Genomic DNA, 18,054 nt, shown 5'->3' with positions numbered 1-18,054 from the left:
TTGAATTCATTGGTGGATTACTTGTATTGGATCCATTGGTGGATTACTTGTATTGGATTTATTGGTGGATTACATGTATTGGATCCATTGGTGGATTACATGTATTGGATCCATTGGTGGATTACTTGTATTGAAGTGTTGAACACTTGTAGGTTTCCTTGGTAGATTACTTGTATTGGATCCATTGGTGGATTACATGTATTGGATCCATTGGTGGATTACTTGTATTGGATCCATTGGTGGATTAATTGTATTGAAGTGTTGCACACTTGTAGGTTTCCTTGGTAGATTACTTGTATTGGATCCATTGGTGGATTACATGTATTGGATCCATTGGTGGATTACTTGTATTGAAGTGTTGAACACTTGTAGGTTTTCTTGGTAGATTACTTGTATTGGATCCATTGGTAGATTACTTGTATTGGATCCATTGGTGGATTACTTGTATTGGACCCATTGGTGGATTACTTGTATTGAATCCATTGGTGGATTACATGTATTGAATCCATTGGTGGATTACTTGTATTGGATCCATTGGTGGATTACTTGTATTGAATCCATTGGTGGATTACATGTATTGGATCCATTGGTGGATTACTTGTATTGGATCCTTTGGTGGATTACTTGTATTGGATCCATTGATGGATTACTTGTATTGGATCCATTGGTGGATTACTTGTATTGGACCCATTGGTGGATTACTTGTATTGAATCCATTGGTGGATTACTTGTATTGGATCCATTGGTGGATTACATGTATTGGATCCATTGGTGGATTACTTGTATTGGATCCATTGGTGGATTACTTGTATTGAATCCATTGGTGGATTACATGTATTGGATCCATTGGTGGATTACTTGTATTGGATCCATTGGTGGATTACTTGTATTGGATCCATTGGTGGATTACATGTATTGAATCCATTGGTGGATTACTTGTATTGGATCCATTGGTGGATTACTTGTATTGGATTCATTGGTGGATTACATGTATTGGATCCATTGGTGGATTACATGTATTGGATCCATTGGTGGATTACTTGTATTGAAGTGTTGAACACTTGTAGGTTTCCATGGTAGATTACTCGTATTGGATCCATTGGTGGATTACATGTATTGGATCCATTGGTGGATTACTTGTATTGGATCCATTGGTGGATTAATTGTATTGAAGTGTTGCACACTTGTAGGTTTCCTTGGTAGATTACTTGTATTGGATCCATTGGTGGATTACATGTATTGGATCCATTGGTGGATTACTTGTATTGAAGTGTTGAACACTTGTAGGTTTCTTTGGTAGATTACTTGTATTGGATCCATTGGTAGATTACTTGTATTGGATCCATTGGTTGATTACTTGTATTGAAGTGTTGAACACTTGTAGGTTTCTTTGGTAGATTACTTGTATTGGATCCATTGGTGGATTACTTGTATTGGATCCATTGGTGGATTACTTGTATTGAAGTGTTGAACACTTGTAGGTTTCCTTGGTAGATTACTTGTATTGGATACATTGGTAGATTACTTGTATTGAATCCATTGGTGGATTACTTGTATTGGATCCATTGGTAGATTACTTGTATTGAAGTGTTGAACACTTGTAGGTTTCCTTGGTAGATTACTTGTATTGAATCCATTGGTGGATTACTTGTATTGAAGTGTTGAACACTTGTAGGTTTCCTTGATAGATTACTTGTATTGGATCCATTGGTGGATTACATGTATTGGATCCATTGGTGGATTACTTGTATTGAAGTGTTGAACTCTTGTAGGTTTCCTTGGTAGATTACTTGTATTGGTTCGCTTGTTAGATTGTTTGTGTTCGGTCCCTTGAAAGACTAATTGTATTTTAAGCGGGAGAGTCGTAACCTGTACACGCGTGGGAATTGGGTCCCAAGCGAGGATAACAACACACTTTAAAAACGCAAAGGCTCATGGGTAGACGCTTGTTTGTAAACAATGACACGCTATGGCCATCTGACTCATGCGCAGGTGACGACTTCCCCGCTTTAATCGCTTTGTAGATTACTAGTATTTGCATTGGGTCGCTTGGTTGATTACTTGTATCGGATTCCTTGGTAAATTACTTGTATTGAATCCCTTGATGGATATCTTGTGTTGACGTTTTTGGTAGAATACTTGTATTGAATCCCTTGATAGATTTCTTTTACTCAGATGAGCATATAAACCCTGAATTATTGTTCAAGGTGTCCATTATTATTCTGAAATAATATGTTTTGTATATTTCTTATCCAGAGAGACGTCAATGCTCCAACCAAGAACTTAATGTTTTGTACAATATGGTGTAACTTTAGTGCCTTAGAACATTACATTGTGATGGAGTCAAGTGCTGTATAAATTTAGTATTTATGATATTATTATTTATTTAATGGCGGTCCCAGCATCTACAATTTGTGCTCTCTAGTAGTACAACAAAGAGATGTAATAGTGACAACATGCCAGAATTATAGTGCACATATTCGATGGAACATAAAACTTATCAACACGCTGAAGGATGATTTGGTATTATAGCTTTATTCGTTGGGCTATGATGCAACATTGCGGGCGCATTTTAGGTAATATAATACTATAATAACCCATGCTATAATAACTACTTATATAACCCATGCCGCAGTATTTCCACAACTTCGGCCAAGATGCATATTAGGTCACTGGTGGCAACCATAGAGGGACATATATCATATACGACGATACAAGAATAATCTAACCCGTAATGTTTGGTTGGAAAACGCGTATTTAGTTCTATAATTGAAGTTGTAAACGTCAGATAGAATAAACACACACCGCGCGTTATTTCGGTTTCTCGTTCTATAGTTCTATGGTATATCAGAGAAGAATAAAATGTACTAGTAGTTGTCTTTTCGCACACACTAGTAAATATGCTGAACAGGGCAACCGTGGAGAAATTTGTTCGAAAATACGCTATCCTTGCTATACCCCATTACTTACCAAATGAAGAGACTAGCGAGGAAGAATGTGAGGTACTTTTAATGTTTCACTGACAGTTTGTAAAGTCCGTGCGACAGAGTTAGATGTGTTTTATGTTACATACATATACCATTTCCGACATGTTTTATTAATGTCACCTGCATGTGATATGATACGATACGACATGAGAACACGTCACTTTACGTTATGTGAGTAGGTCGAGAATTCAATCTAAATACCCAATTCTCATTTCAGTCTTGTGCATTTCTTAGCCGTAACGAAGAGCTGTATCGTGAAGAGATCGCACAGAAAACTTCAACAGAGATATGCCTGGAAATGTGGGTTGGCATAAATTGCACATCAGACTTTATTGGGGCACCTGTTGTAATTAACTGATTAAAATCCGATTTTATTTTATTTTATTTTATTTATGAATACTTTTATGGTTTTGCTAGCCGTTATTAAGGTTTTAATAACGGCAAGTAAAACCAAAATATTGTCATGAATTTGTTTTTGCGTATCTGTTAACCGACTTAATTAGTTGATTACGAGCGAATTGCTGTGTTATGTCCGTCATCGTTTAGGTCTATTTGAAGTTTTGGACGGAACTTGGCTCAGTGATTTGGAACTAATTACCAGATAACCGCCGCTTTTTAGACTACTCATTTTGACAGTTTATATCCGTAGTTATTAATGTAGTGAACGATTAATCAAAAGATATGACGTATTCAGTACTTAGTGTGATTGGATTTATGATTGAAGGTTACGCCTTAGAGTCTTTTTACTGCTTTGTAATTGGTTAGAGTTTTGAAAATGAATAAAGAGAGTTTGAGTTGGTCTTGGGGAGCACAGCACGATAGACGCAGTAGAGAGAGTGCAGTCGAGAGTCCAGTCCGGGGGCGAGCCTTGAGGCAGTCCAGTCTTGGGCGAGTCTTGGTTCAGCCTTGTGAGAGTCTTGGGGACTTTTCCCCAGGGCGCTGTGTCTTATAGAGTGCTCCAAAAGATCGACTAAGACGAGAGTTGAAACGTATTTCGTTGTGTGTGCCTTATTTGACTGTAAAGTTAAAGTGACTTTCCCGATCCCGTACCTCAAGGGGACGAGATAGAGAGACGAGACGAGTTTCCCCCCTGACAAGTTTGGAGAACCTCGAGAGAAGAGATTTTACCCCTGATACGTGAGTGGAGATCCCGGGCAGGTGTTTAACACACATTGACATCCTGTGAAGAGAAGTGAATGGCGAAGGTGTGTCTTTCTTGCGAACCGAACTAACTGGCTCGATGGCAGAGACGACTCGGAAACTGCGCTTGACGACTAACGGCTTTACCGAACGACACCGATGTACGACGCTGAAGAGATGAAGACCTCTGAACCCCTTATGAAGGACGAGTATCGTATAGAACTGTATAATTAAGAATTGGGCGACATTAAAGACAAGAAGATGATAAAGAACGACCCGGACTAACGCGACAAGAGAAGACGCTTATAGACTTTGACTTTAGCTATCTGTGTATTGCTTAGAGTACTGCTCGCTGGACACTGTAACTGACACTGTGTAACTCAAGGACGTTGAACTCTTTTCAGAATCCTAACCCTATTGTTCAGTAATGTAATGTATTGCTGGTTTTTTCTATTGTTTTTACCGTTTTTTTTTTGTAATATTGAATTGTATGTACGTAAGCGCCCAGATTTTTGTTTTGAAATGATATTTAGTGACGTGATAGGTATTTTTGATGGTTAAAAACCTTTCACTTAGGTAACCGGGATTCGGTCGTTTCCACGCTAGGCTGACAAAAACACACACGAGCTCCATTCATGTTCCCAAACGATTCTCTGCCAAGTCCCTGGTTTTCACCCGAGACAGCATTAAATCACTCTTTATTTCTTGTCACTCCTTAACCAATTACAATCAGTATAAGAGACTCCAAGGCCTTGCCTTCAAACAAACAACCAATCACATGAAAGTTTTACACATCATAATCAATTAATTACTCGTCAAGCTGTCTAGAAAAAAACACTTCTATATATTGTCAACACCAACTAATATGATGGGGTAATAGTCTCGCACTAACATTCCACAAAGATACCACCTTAGTTAAAATCGCAAACAAAATTGGTTTAGGATTACAGCTACTGTATTGTATCTTAAAAACTGCAGAGTCATAAGATGTTTTTGGTTGATTTCGACCAGCTCGCCATCTGGTCTTGTCATTAACCTTTATCAGTATATGTCATGGCAACCACTGTCAAACTGACTGAAATATAAATCATGATAATATATTAAATTAAAAAATAACAACTTAAAATATATGAAAAAAAAAAACACTATATACCTACATCGGATTTTAATCAGAACGCGGGAGTTACTGAATCATTGTGGAAATGGTACTGCGTCAAACATAATTGTGGACCCGGATATTTTGTTAAATCAATGTCCCTCTTTTTTTAAATTTACTAAAAACGTGAATGTAATTGTTTTGAATTACCGCGTTGGCAATTGAACACCAGTAATTGGGCATTTCGTCATTTTACGTCAGATAAGGTTGGGTACCTACTTAGGGGCGATTAATTATTGACATCGATGTCTGTATGTACGCCTGTGTCTGAATGTTCAATGTACACTATTAAATCATGGTGATTATCGTTTCAGTCTCCGAAGTAGGATACTAGAGCTTGCAAAATCGGGTGACTCGGGTCTACTGGAGAAGTGTGCTTATCGTGTTGATGTATACGAGTGGTTCATTGGTTATCAAGTGGATTGGCCGTTCTTTGACGAATCAAGAGATCGTCCGCAATCCCCATTGGAAGACGATGACAGCACGGGTACTGAGTAACGCACTCCGGACACACTGTTGCATTGTCCGTTAGAACGCGTCAGTACTAGATGCAACGAATAAACTCGTTGTAAACAGTGTACACAATTTGTATAATAGAACACATCCAATGAGAACGAATACCGGGGATGAAGTTGGCCACCATGTTGAGATGAACAAAATCACGTATGTTTCTGAAGTAAGAACACATATTGTAATGCAAATTACAATCAGAGCATTACTCCTTCAATAAAAAAATGAAACATGCTGTACATGTGTAGTGATTGTTACTATGTATAAGTTAGTATCGATAGAGTTAGTGCACATGACTTTTAAAAAACTGAATTGTATCATGATCGATCAATATATTTTTTGTTTGTAAAAACGCTTTTATTAGTTTATAATGTCAGACGAACACGCTTGAATTTCAATGAAACAGGACATTTAAATGTATACAAAATCTAATTGTTACAAGCTGGAGTGCATTAATTTATTAATTGTAAACACGATTTTGTTCAGTAATGAATAATAAGAAAAAGCTCGAAGTTCTTTTCGTGCTAGCTGATATTCGTAATTTATTTGTTTGGTCGCGTCTGAAGTTCATTACTCCCGACTGACTCGGTACCAAGGTTTTTGAAACAACAATGAGACTAAATAATATTGTTTTATGAGACAATCAATTATAAACAATAGTTTACTCTGTGTCCGATAATCCAACAAATATTTCTATAGAAAGCATTATACTTCTCCCACACTATTCAGGATTTCGACTGTATCTTATGACATGAACTAAAATCGTTTATTAACTGTGGTCGCATTCTGGGCATTTGCTCTGAGTTGCTTGTTTCACTAGTAAGGACTCAAACATACATGCAACCACGCTATTGATGTATCTCTGCATAAAAATGGTCATAATGATAATTGTAGAGACGGAACATTGCGATACATTCACAATGGCATAGGTTGTTTAACTGTCTACAAATATACAAGGATGTCAGATTTGTTAATTTTACAGGCATTAATCATGAATTTGACAATGAACAATTTGGATGATACTGTGTTGACTAGTGTATGTCGTTATTTTTAAAACGGCTGTCCAGTCAATAATGATCATGGAGCCCTCTTTTGAAAAATCCTCGGCCAGCCCTGATTCTGCTGGTAAACTTTATGTCCATTCTACGCCAGCTCAACATTGTCGGGGTTCGCCATCCAGCGTTGCTTGACACATACTCCTTGAGTACACATGAAGATGAAGTTTCATGCCAAATCACCAGTAACCCGGCTGATATATTCTATTTGTCGTCATAAAAGTACTCAGGCTGTCGGCTTTTAATCAAAGTAGACCAAAAAAGACCAATGCATGCCCATAACACACACTCAGGCAATTACGTAAAACTTCTTCTGTACTAAAATACATGTCGAATTAATATAAACCATACTCGGTATCATTCGAAACAGTTCAAATTGTACTATCTGAAGGGAATGTCAATTTCAGTACACGACGGGGAAAACGAAAATTTGACGCCCATTCTGATGTCTTTCGGCAGTATATGAACAAGCCGACGTCAATGCAGCTAAGTAGCTGTGAGTCCATAGCTCTGTTTGTGCCCATCCTTGTAATTTGTTGCCTTTTTCCGCAAGATTTTGGACTTTTCGTCACTTTCCCCACGATTGTGATTCGAAAAACCGTGAAAAAAAGGTTATGAAAAATCTTAAATATCGCAGGAAAGGGTCACATGAACTGAGTGCACCTGCATCTTTATGTTGAAACAAAAATGAAGGATTAGAGAATGTGCATTCATTTACATAAATTGTATTTCTTTCAGTCTCTCGCGAATACTTGCCTAGCAATTCTACTGAAAAAATGTGAGCGTTGTTCTTTTACACATTTAAAATAAAAATCCAACATTTCATCGATTATCATTTTATTTGTGGTGTATTTTGGGCGGCTGACATCGCTGGTACAAATAAACTGTAAATTTTAATTTGACGAATAGTTGGTTATATAGACATTGGTTGATGAGGACGGGTGATGGGTGGCAAAACAGGCCATTTATGCTGGTCTAAAGTTCCACGGACGGTTTTTTCATCATTTATATATTACTACATTACAGTAATGGGAAGTTTGTTGAGATACAAAATTTCATAAAGTGCTACTTGGGTGGCAAGGTTTCCTACTACTTCTATGTTTTGTGAGTGTTAATAATCCAAGCTCAAACATGTGTTTTATTTTTAAAAAAGCCTCCGAATGCGTACAACATTTGCATCCCAGAAATTGAACGCTATGTTCGCCAGGAGATTCGCGTTTATTTTGGAAAAGAATGTACTTTTTTCTTTTTTATTTTAATAATTCTAAACTATCTTCTTTAAAATACTTAATAATATGCTTTTTGTCTTGCAAGAAAGCGTAACTCTCGGTTTGAGATAAAGCTCAGACCAATAACAAATTTATACGGCAAATGTAATATGCATTAGCTTTGCCACAAACTCTTGACAACATATACATCCCCGATTATCTCAATGTCTTGCATCAAATGTGCCGTCCAATGCAATGCAACCTGCATACAAACAGCTTCATTGATGAGAATTCACTTCCGGGTCGCACTACTGATACACACGAGTACTCGTGTAACATTCATTGCACAGTGACATTGATCGACGTGTTCAGAGGAAGAGGACGGTCTTTCTGAGCTAGCGAAATGTCTCAGACCGAAGTACACGACTTTGGCGTTGTTGACTACGTGGTTTTCTCTGCTATGTTAGCGATTTCGGCAGCTACAGGGATATATCATGCATTTGCAAGAGGAGGTCAACACACAACAAGCCAGTGAGTATTCAGAATCTACACGTGACCTCAGATTTGTAAACTACAACATGACCGGCGTCAAAATACGTACATTTGATTTATTTATTGTTATAATTTTATTGTCTCTTAAACACTAATTAAACGTAATTTGATATGTTATTTTGTGATGTTTCGAGCACGTTTACGCTGTGAACGAACTGTCCTTGAACATCGTAATAGTAGTCTATAAATAAATTGGACATGGCGTTTTGTGCAATGAATATAATATAATATAAATATTTGTATGTGAGTATAAACATTACGCAATCATCACACAACATTCAAACATCCGTGGCGTGATGCTGTGCTGTTTAAAAAATATTGCATGTTCTGCACTTCGTCGCGATGATTCAGCCTAGACAACAAAAGAGTAAATGCTGAGTCTGAGTTTTGGCAATCTGCCAGATATTAAGTTCACAAAACTACTTCTGTGCTTTCCTTGGGCAACGCTATATATAAACAGGCATACTACAATTGGAGACATCGTTTAAAATTGTCCATAATAGCACAGTTGACTCAATTGATATTTTAGCTGATGATTGTCAGACAGACTTTGTCCTTGATTTCAATTTCACTTTTAATCATTTAGCTCCATGATTTAGTCTGGGGATTTGCTGTAGTCACATTTCAGTTCATTGCATTCTCTCTCTCAGCTTGTCAGGAAAGCGTGGGCTTTTTTATATGAGCATTTTAAAAAACATGTACCCATCACATTCAATGAAAATGTTGTCATTGGCCATAGAGCCACTGTCCCTGTATTTATCATGGCGGTTTATATGGAACAGTATCCATCAATCAAAATGCACCAAATATATTTTTTTCAGAACTACAGCTACCATCTACCAACTATCACCACAACTAGGGTAGAACATTGATAATTTATTAAAAGTTTATCATTATTTGATAATAAAAAAATAAAAACATTAATGCCTTCTTGAAAATGATTGCAAGTCAAAATAACACATTTACTAGTAAAATAACTAGATCAAAATTCCATCAATAGATAGTATATAAATGAAAGACAAGATAAACATCAAATTATCATTGTTGAGGAAAATTAGACTTCCCTGCCCAATTTTGAAAGCAATGTAAAACCTGAGTATAATAGTAAGAACTTCTTAAAGCACGGTGATCGTCACACTGAGCACGTGCAACATTTGTGTTGATAAACATTTATTTTCCCATAATCCAATGCGCTCTTCAAATGAAAATCACAAGTATGAGGGATGATCTGGGCACGACTTGCACTGAATACCGCCGGTGACTCCTTCGATACCTTCCAATCACCTAAAAATCACCTAATTAAAGCTTGGAAACGTCTCAGTTGTACTTGTTGATCTGCGCAACGGTCAAAGTCGCCATCTTTGGCGTGACGACTACCGCCCTCTAATCTTATAATTTTATACTCGCATCTCCTTTAATAGAAGGCCAAGGTTTATTATAAACTGGAACACTAGTTTTATGTAAAATTTGAAATACCAATTTGAGATACCGGTACTATTTATATACTTTGTTATATTTTACGCTGTGTTTTAACAGTGTTTCACATAAATGCAATTTTACTGTCAATTCATTCTACAAGAATTAAAGAAGAATTTATTATAATATGACTAAAAATTGTTTTCATCAAAATATTTTTTTAATGTTTGGCAAATAGTGTGCTCAAAGGTCAAACTACATATGTAAACCAATCATATTGCTGCAATGTATATCACGTGATATGATCACATGACTATGTCTTATGATGTATATCATTTATTATTGGCTAATAACAATGGCTAAGAATAAATGAACTATTTTGTACTATTTTTGTTTAATGCATTTATTTTATTTTATGATGTAGGTTTTTGCTAGCCGACCGTGAAATGAGTGGTGTCCCAATTGCTATGTCTTTAGTCGTGTCATTTCTCTCTCCAATTACAATTCTGGGAATGCCAGCTGAAACGTTTGTCAATGGAGCACAGTATTCTATTTACGTTCTGTGCATTCTATGGGTCTTTCCGGTGGTCGCTCTGATACTGGTTCCGGTTTTCCATGGACTCAAACTCACCAGTGCTTATGAGGTACCATTTGCATGATCTTGTACATAAAATACTTTTATCCATATTTCTTATATGGTGATTCATATTCCTTATATAGTGGTTCATTTCATGACCTTGTGGCAGTTTAAGCCAAATTTAATTTTGCATTATTTAGATTATACATGTATATAGAAATATTGTAACTATAGCAACCAGTGCCAAAACTTTGTGCATATTTCATGACATCTTTGATTCTCGTTCCTTGAAAATTTATATTTATTTGTAATTTGTTTGAAGCAAAGTGTATACTTTTTGTTGTAAATAGATTAAAAATGAATTAGAAATTTCTGTTATCTTTTTCCCAGTACATGAGTCTTCGGTTTCATTTTAGTCTACGTATTATATCATCAATACTATTCATAATTCAAACTGCATTCTACATGGCCGTGACATTGATAGGACCCGCCTTAGCCATTGAAGCAGGTTAGTGCTAATTATTTGTTTATGCATATATTACATAACTCATTACCAGGTTTGGTTTGCAGAGCATTGCAATGTCACAGCCCTCACATCATGCATTCTAACCTTGTTGAAATTTAATTTATAGTCACATGCAAAAATTGTTTAGAAACTTTGGAATGACTTCTGTCTTCATAATCTATCCCATATCATTTTTATATAAAATTCCATTAACTATGTTATTTAATTCATTTGAAAAGTGTTTCAATTCCACAAATGTGCCCTTGTAGATGATTTCACAGTGGTCTGTTTATTTACAATGAGATCCTGAATTCTTTTATTATATTTGTTTCAACAGTGATTCAGTTTGCTGTTTGGAAGACAGTACTTATAACAGGATTGATTTGTACATTCTATACAACAATAGTAAGTGCTGCTTTAAAACTGAATTACCTGGAGTTATGAATATCTCGTAAAACTCTAGAAATGGGTTCATTGCTATCACTCAGCAAAGCAGAGATCCACAACACATAAAGCTGCAACAGTTTAGTGTTCTATTTGGCACACACATCATCTGAAATGTTTTGTCAGATTAATTTGACTGATTTAACTACAATTCAGTTGATAATTATAGCTTTGGTGTCAATTTTTCGTTGAACCAAGTTAATTTATACTGGAACATGAAGATGATATTAATTGACCACCTGCTTGCATTGGCTAGTGCTCTGTGTGAAATTAATTAATCTTATTTCCTGAATTACCTCTCAGAGCTTTTATTGGGAAAAATAATTTTCATAGAAATTATTCTAAAAAGTAAAATGATAGAAAAGGGGATAATCCATTAGAAACTTGGATGGGGTAGAAAATAAAAAAATAAATGTTGCGATTACTCAATTATGAAAAAGAATGGAAAAACAAAAGGAATACAACAATGCATGCATGCATGCATGCAAATAGGTTGGAGTATTTGGTAGGTGAGCAAATTCATGGTAAAAATTAGTGTAAGTATAAAACCCTTTTGGTTATTGTCATTTTTTAGTATCACAATTTTTCCTGTAGAGAATTCAAGTTTGTCTTGCATCTGTGGTTCTGACCATGTTTAATTGTTTTTATTTTTAGGGTGGTATGAGGGCAGTTATTTGGACGGATGTTTTCCAGTTTTTTGTCATAGTTGGTTCCTTCATTACCGTCATTGTCCTAGGAGTGATCAAAGCCGGTGGTATGGAATATGTCTGGGAAACCAATAAACAAGATGGCCGACTCAACTTCTTTGAGTGAGTATCCTTACCTTGGTGACATCATCCTCAGGGTTTTTACGTGGAAGCGTGTTTTTTTCACTGGAGTTCTGAGGCCTGAGATTTTCTTTCAGAGCCATCAAAATCGCTGAGACTGACCACGTCACAGCAAGGTCGCGCGTCCAGTTAACAAATCGGTTAAAGTGAGTTGCGTGTTTTGCATGAGTGGAAAGTCCTCACGCTCGGCTACCGGTACTTCATGTACCGGGACGTCGAGTAACTGGCCAGACGGCGGAGGTACTGATATTTTTTTCGGTCTCCCCCACTGATCGAAGGGCATCCTCACAGTCTGTTTTTTCAGGCAATGGTTTACCCGATTTTACCGGCTGCAGCGAGGCTGTGCCCCTGGAGGCTTTCCTCCTATGGGGCCCGTTGCGGGTCTCTTTGTGGACCCTTCCTCGCACGGCGCTGGGTTTACCTCAGAGTTGAGGGCTTTGGTCGAAGGACTGTCGGGGACATTGCGTCCCTGGCAGGCCGGGTAGATCAGACGCAGTCGGAGCGAGCTGTTTCCACTGTGTCCCCTCGGTGGGCAAGCAGGAAGAGACAGGAAAGCATGTTTGCATTCAAACACGTCTCTTCCGGGGAACCCCCGTTCCCAGGCACGGCTCTCCCACTATTTTGGGGGGTGGCCGAGGCTCAGGCTAATTGCACCGGTCCTTCTCTGGATCCTCGAGCACTGAATGCCAACAGGGTGCTGGCAGCCAAGTCTCCGATCTCGGGGCAGGGCTTTCAGGGCAGGGCACACGTTAACCCCCCCTACTTTCAGCCAGCTAGGGTTCGTCACGCGGTAACAATACAACTGTAACGAATTTTTCTTTGTGTCGGGTTCCTGCTGTGGGTTTTGACTCCTTTCTTACCGACCCACTGGCGTCCCCAGAGGGAACCGATCCTGTCATGAGACGCACAGTCGAACACGCTCCCTCTCACATATTTAAAGTGAAAGGAGATGCAGTTCGCTCGCGTCGGATACAGCCGGTACTCCAGGCGGTCCCTCAGAGTCTTCCATCTGTATGACTCGGCAAGCCACACTTTTGGGGTGAGGCGGAGTATCATCGATCCCAGTGATACGATGTATATACCCCCACCCTTGATCCTAAAGTGACCACCTAAGGTTGCTTCAACGCTTATGGGATCACAGGCGTCGGGATCCAAAGCAACCCCGTCGGCAAGTCTCTCCCTGTCCGCCTGAGTGCGGAGTGGGACGCAGAGCATGCAAACGGTGTTGATGGGCGGCGTTGGTCAGCCGCGGAGGATGTAATGCTTAAGGCCCCCGGGTGGGGATAACATTAGGCAACACTTCCCACTGGACCAAACGCTACCCGGTCGGTGTGGTTTCGGGATCAGACCCCATAGCATGGGATGAGACCAAAATGCCCCCAACCGGATTCCAAGGCTCCTTCCCCAGACCCCGGTACCACAAATTTGGCAAACCTGGCAAAGGAGGATAGCCGTGTTCCATGGGTGTCTTTGCCAATTGAAGACGACCCGTCCAGCCCTGAGGGCAGAGTTGCTTGAGCACATTATTATGTGTGACCAGCACTCTGGAGACCTTGGAGGCAGAACGCACCAGCCTCCTTGAGCAGGCGACATTTTTACTAGTAGGCCACCGCACATCTACATGCAACACCCCCTAGTGTCGCCTGGCTCTCTTGGCCAGGGCCACTACCGTGCTACGAGATGCGGCCTTAGACGCACGTGTTTTCGCCGACAAGCTGAGCCGGGGTACGTCCCCACCTCAGTGACGCAGACTGGACATCCTCCACCCTCTTTGTTCAGGGAATGGTGGGTACAGTCTCAGAGCTTCGGAGTGCAATGAACCAGAGGGTTCAGATCGAATCCGCTAGCCAGTTGGTCTTGCCATGGGCAAACGGAGGGCACCCCAAGCACAGAAAACACAACGCCCTAGGGCATCGTCCGCTAGCCAGAGTCAGCCAGGGGGCAAGCGCTTATACCCTTCCATGGTAGGGGATGGTAGTGGCGTGCCCCCAGGGAGGTAAGAGCCAGGTGGTGGCTCCTCACCCTCCCTGGGCGGACGTCTACATGACAGCAGGGGAGGCATGTTTGACGCTCACCTCTGCAATGGGGGGGGCATGTTCGGTGAATGGCCAGGTCACAACTTAGTAACTACTTCAGGTCTTGGGGAACTCATCTCATGGGGAAAGGGATCACCCCCGCTCGCAACTGTCGAACACATGGCCACATATCCCTGTCATACACAGATTGCGCCGGTGTAGTCCGGTTTGGATTTGGAGACGGCGGGTGACCGACCCCTGGACCTTCCCAGGTGGTGACATCCGTTTATGGGATACCGCTGAAATCTCCATTTCCCCCCGTCAGTGTCTCCCCTGTTGGGCACTGCTAGGGGACTCCTGCAAGGCGGAAGCAATCAGACAGGAAGTAGCAGTTTGCTGGGGAAAGACTCCATACACAGGGTACATCAGCCGGAACTAAGGCCAGGCTTCTACCCAAATGTGTTCGTAGTACCAAATCTACAAGTGGCAGGCGTCCAGTTTTGGACCTAGGCAGACTGAATCAGTACGTGCTCCTCGATCGGTTCCACATGGAGACACCATTCAGGGTTCTTCTCTCCATCCACCGTATTGACTGGCTAGCCCCGCTAGACTTAAGCGGGGCCTACCTGCACGTACCGATGCACCTGTTCGGGTTAGGCACAGTGCCCTACGTGTTCACCAGAGTGATGAAACAGGTAGTGCTGCTGCTTTACCAGATGTCGGTACACCCCAATCCTAACCCAGACTTCTGTTTACCAACAACCCGGGCAAGGGGTAATAGCCAAACGTGTCAGGCTAACACAGGATTTACTTCACCAGTTGGGCTCGTTAGTAAATCGACAAGTTCCACCTCGACCCAACACGCAGTTGGTGTCCCTGGACATGGAGTTTTGACACAGAGGTAAGCTTGGCTTAGCTATTTCAAGCTTATTGCTTAGCGCTAAGCAGCCTAGCCGAATGCCTAGTCAGCGTTCCCTTGGTGTCCCTTCGTGAACTAATACGGATCATCGAAATGATGACCTCGGTTCGAAGGGTCGTTCCCCAGGCCGCACTACGCAGCCGCCCGGTATAACGCTTGTTATAACGCCGAGCTCTCCTATGGGAACTAGATAGGCGGGTTTCGATCTCGGACCAAGTGAAGGAAGCCCTGTCCTGGTGGTCGTCACTGGCCAACCTCGGACAGGGGAGCCCCTTGGGCCCGCTCGCTGCAGGTATGACTCAGGTAACAGATACCTCCCCCTACGGTTGGGGAGCGCATCTATTGGGCCAACAAGCCCAAGTATATGGCCCCCACATTAGTTTCGAGACTACCATATCAACCGGCTCGAACTGAGAGCAGTGTACTTAGCACTACCACGCTTTCTACCCGTAGTTCGAGACCACAGAGTCCTGCTCCGCACAGGCAACGCAGCGGTGGTCTCCTTCAAGAAGGAGGGGGGATGCATTCCCCATCGTTGTCAGTCCTGGCGGAGCAAAATCCTCCTTTGGTGCCTGGAATACAATGTGGAGCTAACCGCACACCACCTTCCAGGGGTGAGGAACAGTCTGGCAACGCCCTTTCAGGACGGCTCCGTCTCCAGAACACGGAGTGGCTGATACCCCAGTGGGTAGCCTCTAGGCTGTTTCGGCCGTGGGACGGTCCAAGGTTGGACCGTTTTGCTGCACCCTGGAACGCCAAGCTCCCGACGTACGTAACACTCCTGCTGACTTCAGGAGCCTGGGCCAGGGTGGCTTTGCTAGCCCCGTGGACCCACTTAGTTGTGTACGCCTTTCCTCCCTTCCCGCTAGTTCACCGGGCACCGGAGAAAACTTCGACAGGTGCACACCCGCATATTATCATGGGTTGTACCCAATTGGCCAAGCAAGGCCTAGTTTCCACTTCTGTTGGAAATGCTAGTCGAAGCGCCAGCAGTGCTTCCGGACTTAATGAAATGGTTGAAATTGTGGATGTAGTTCTCTCACAATATGACCAGTGCCTATTTCTCTATGTTTTAAAATATTTGATACAAAAATTGTTCCAATAATGCAATACGGTAGCGAGATTTGGGGTCATTTTGAGTCTCCAGCTGTTGAAAATGTACACATCAAATTTTGTAAATTTTTGCTTCACATTCGTAATACACCATTAATTCACGCAACAGTAAGAGGGGAACTTGGTCGTCCCACAATGTATTCTCTTCGTTTAGGTAGAATGGTGAAATACTGGCTGAAAATACTTAAAATGAACCCAAACCGTTACGTTTATCAGTGTTACAATTTTCAATGCACACTGGCTGACTCAAACAAAACATGCTGGGTTAAGTCATTAAAAGAAATACTATTTAGTTATGGATTTGGGGAGTTGTGATACAACCAGGGTGCGGGCGATGAAAATGCGTTTCTTGGCTTGTTTCGTCAGCGGTGTTTTGACATAGATCTCCAAAAATGGTGTGGTGTTGTAGACTCATTTGACAGATTAAGTTTATATCAACAATATAAACGTAACCTGGAACTAGAATCGTATCTTGTAATTGAAATGAAAACAGCTTTTCGACTTGCTATGTTAAAATTCAGAACATCATCACATAGTCTAATGATTGAAAAGGGACGCCACCTAAACATACCGAGACCAAACAGGATCTGTCCAGTTTGTCGTAGTGGGGTTGAAGATGAGTTTCATTTTTTACTTCTCTGTCCCGCCTACGACGAGCTGAGGCAGCGCTATATTCCAAACATATACACTAAGCAGCCCCGCCTACAACACCAGTTCATTAACCTAATGACCAACAAAAATCCACAAACTGTTAGAAATTGTGCTAAATATTTATTTTATTCTTTTCGTAATAGAGAAACGTTGTTAGAGGAAGCAATTCTTAATGATATTTAACTATTGTATTTAATCTTTGTTTAATCTTTACCATGTGTAACCTGTGACCGCATATACTAGTGATGTATCTTTGAGTGTACTTAGGGCCGGCGGCCTATGGTACTTTGGAAATAAACATTATTATTATTATTATCCTGTAGATGATAGGGACATAAATTGTTCTGTGACCCAGGTCAATTATGTTGTAACAAAGCGTGTTTTTGACACAAATTGAAAGGTTGTCGCACCTTCCAATCTCTGGTGTCAATTCACACTTTTTTTCTTGTGCTTCGAAAGGCTTCATAATTATTCACTCGAGCAATGGTATATTTTGACGAAGAGGTAATATTTGACCTCAGTTCAAAAAGAAAAGGCCAGGCTGAAATACATAAGGGTACATGCCGAATCAGTTTCTGTTTTCTTTGCAAGTTGAGAAAATAAGGTAAACCAGACTAGAGTAGATAATCTTCAGTACCAAAGGCCTTCTCGGAATCGTGATATTTACGGCAACAACTAAATTTGACTCTGTTTGACTGGTTTGTGAGAAAACTTTTACAGACCAAGCCCAGCCACTGATCGTGATTCAATTTTGATGTCAAATTTCAGCGGACATTCGTGGCGTTGGCATTTTTGGAATAAAAATCGCATCAACATTTTCCTTGCTTCTCTTCTCTCGGTCCAAAGGAGTCAACATTGCCCTTTTCACTCAATTGTCTCGATAATCATTACTGAAAAGAGCGAGCGTCCTAGATATAAACAGAACACAATCCAGCTCCATCAGCATTTTGTGGAACACATGTATGTATGCTAAATTCAC

General features: G+C 40.6%; 1 protein-coding gene across 1 annotated transcript in view; it reads left to right on the top strand.

Moving 5' to 3' along the window:
* Positions 1–8,392: 8,392 nt before the first annotated feature.
* The window catches only part of LOC102809220 (sodium-coupled monocarboxylate transporter 1-like), a 34,464-nt gene continuing 24,802 nt past the window's right edge, over positions 8,393–18,054 (top strand). The window contains exons 1-5 of the mRNA XM_006817771.3: positions 8,393–8,587; positions 10,449–10,668; positions 10,992–11,109; positions 11,444–11,511; positions 12,205–12,359. Coding sequence (XP_006817834.2) covers positions 8,460–8,587; positions 10,449–10,668; positions 10,992–11,109; positions 11,444–11,511; positions 12,205–12,359 — 689 coding nt within the window. The 5' untranslated portion in view covers positions 8,393–8,459. The remainder of the gene's footprint in view (positions 8,588–10,448; positions 10,669–10,991; positions 11,110–11,443; positions 11,512–12,204; positions 12,360–18,054) is intronic.

The sequence above is a fragment of the Saccoglossus kowalevskii genome, chromosome 2, assembly GCF_978046115.1.
Source record: "Saccoglossus kowalevskii chromosome 2, keSacKowa6.1, whole genome shotgun sequence".
NCBI classification, from domain to species: Eukaryota; Metazoa; Hemichordata; class Enteropneusta; family Harrimaniidae; genus Saccoglossus; species Saccoglossus kowalevskii.
This window is presented reverse-complemented; position numbering and strand designations above follow the sequence as displayed.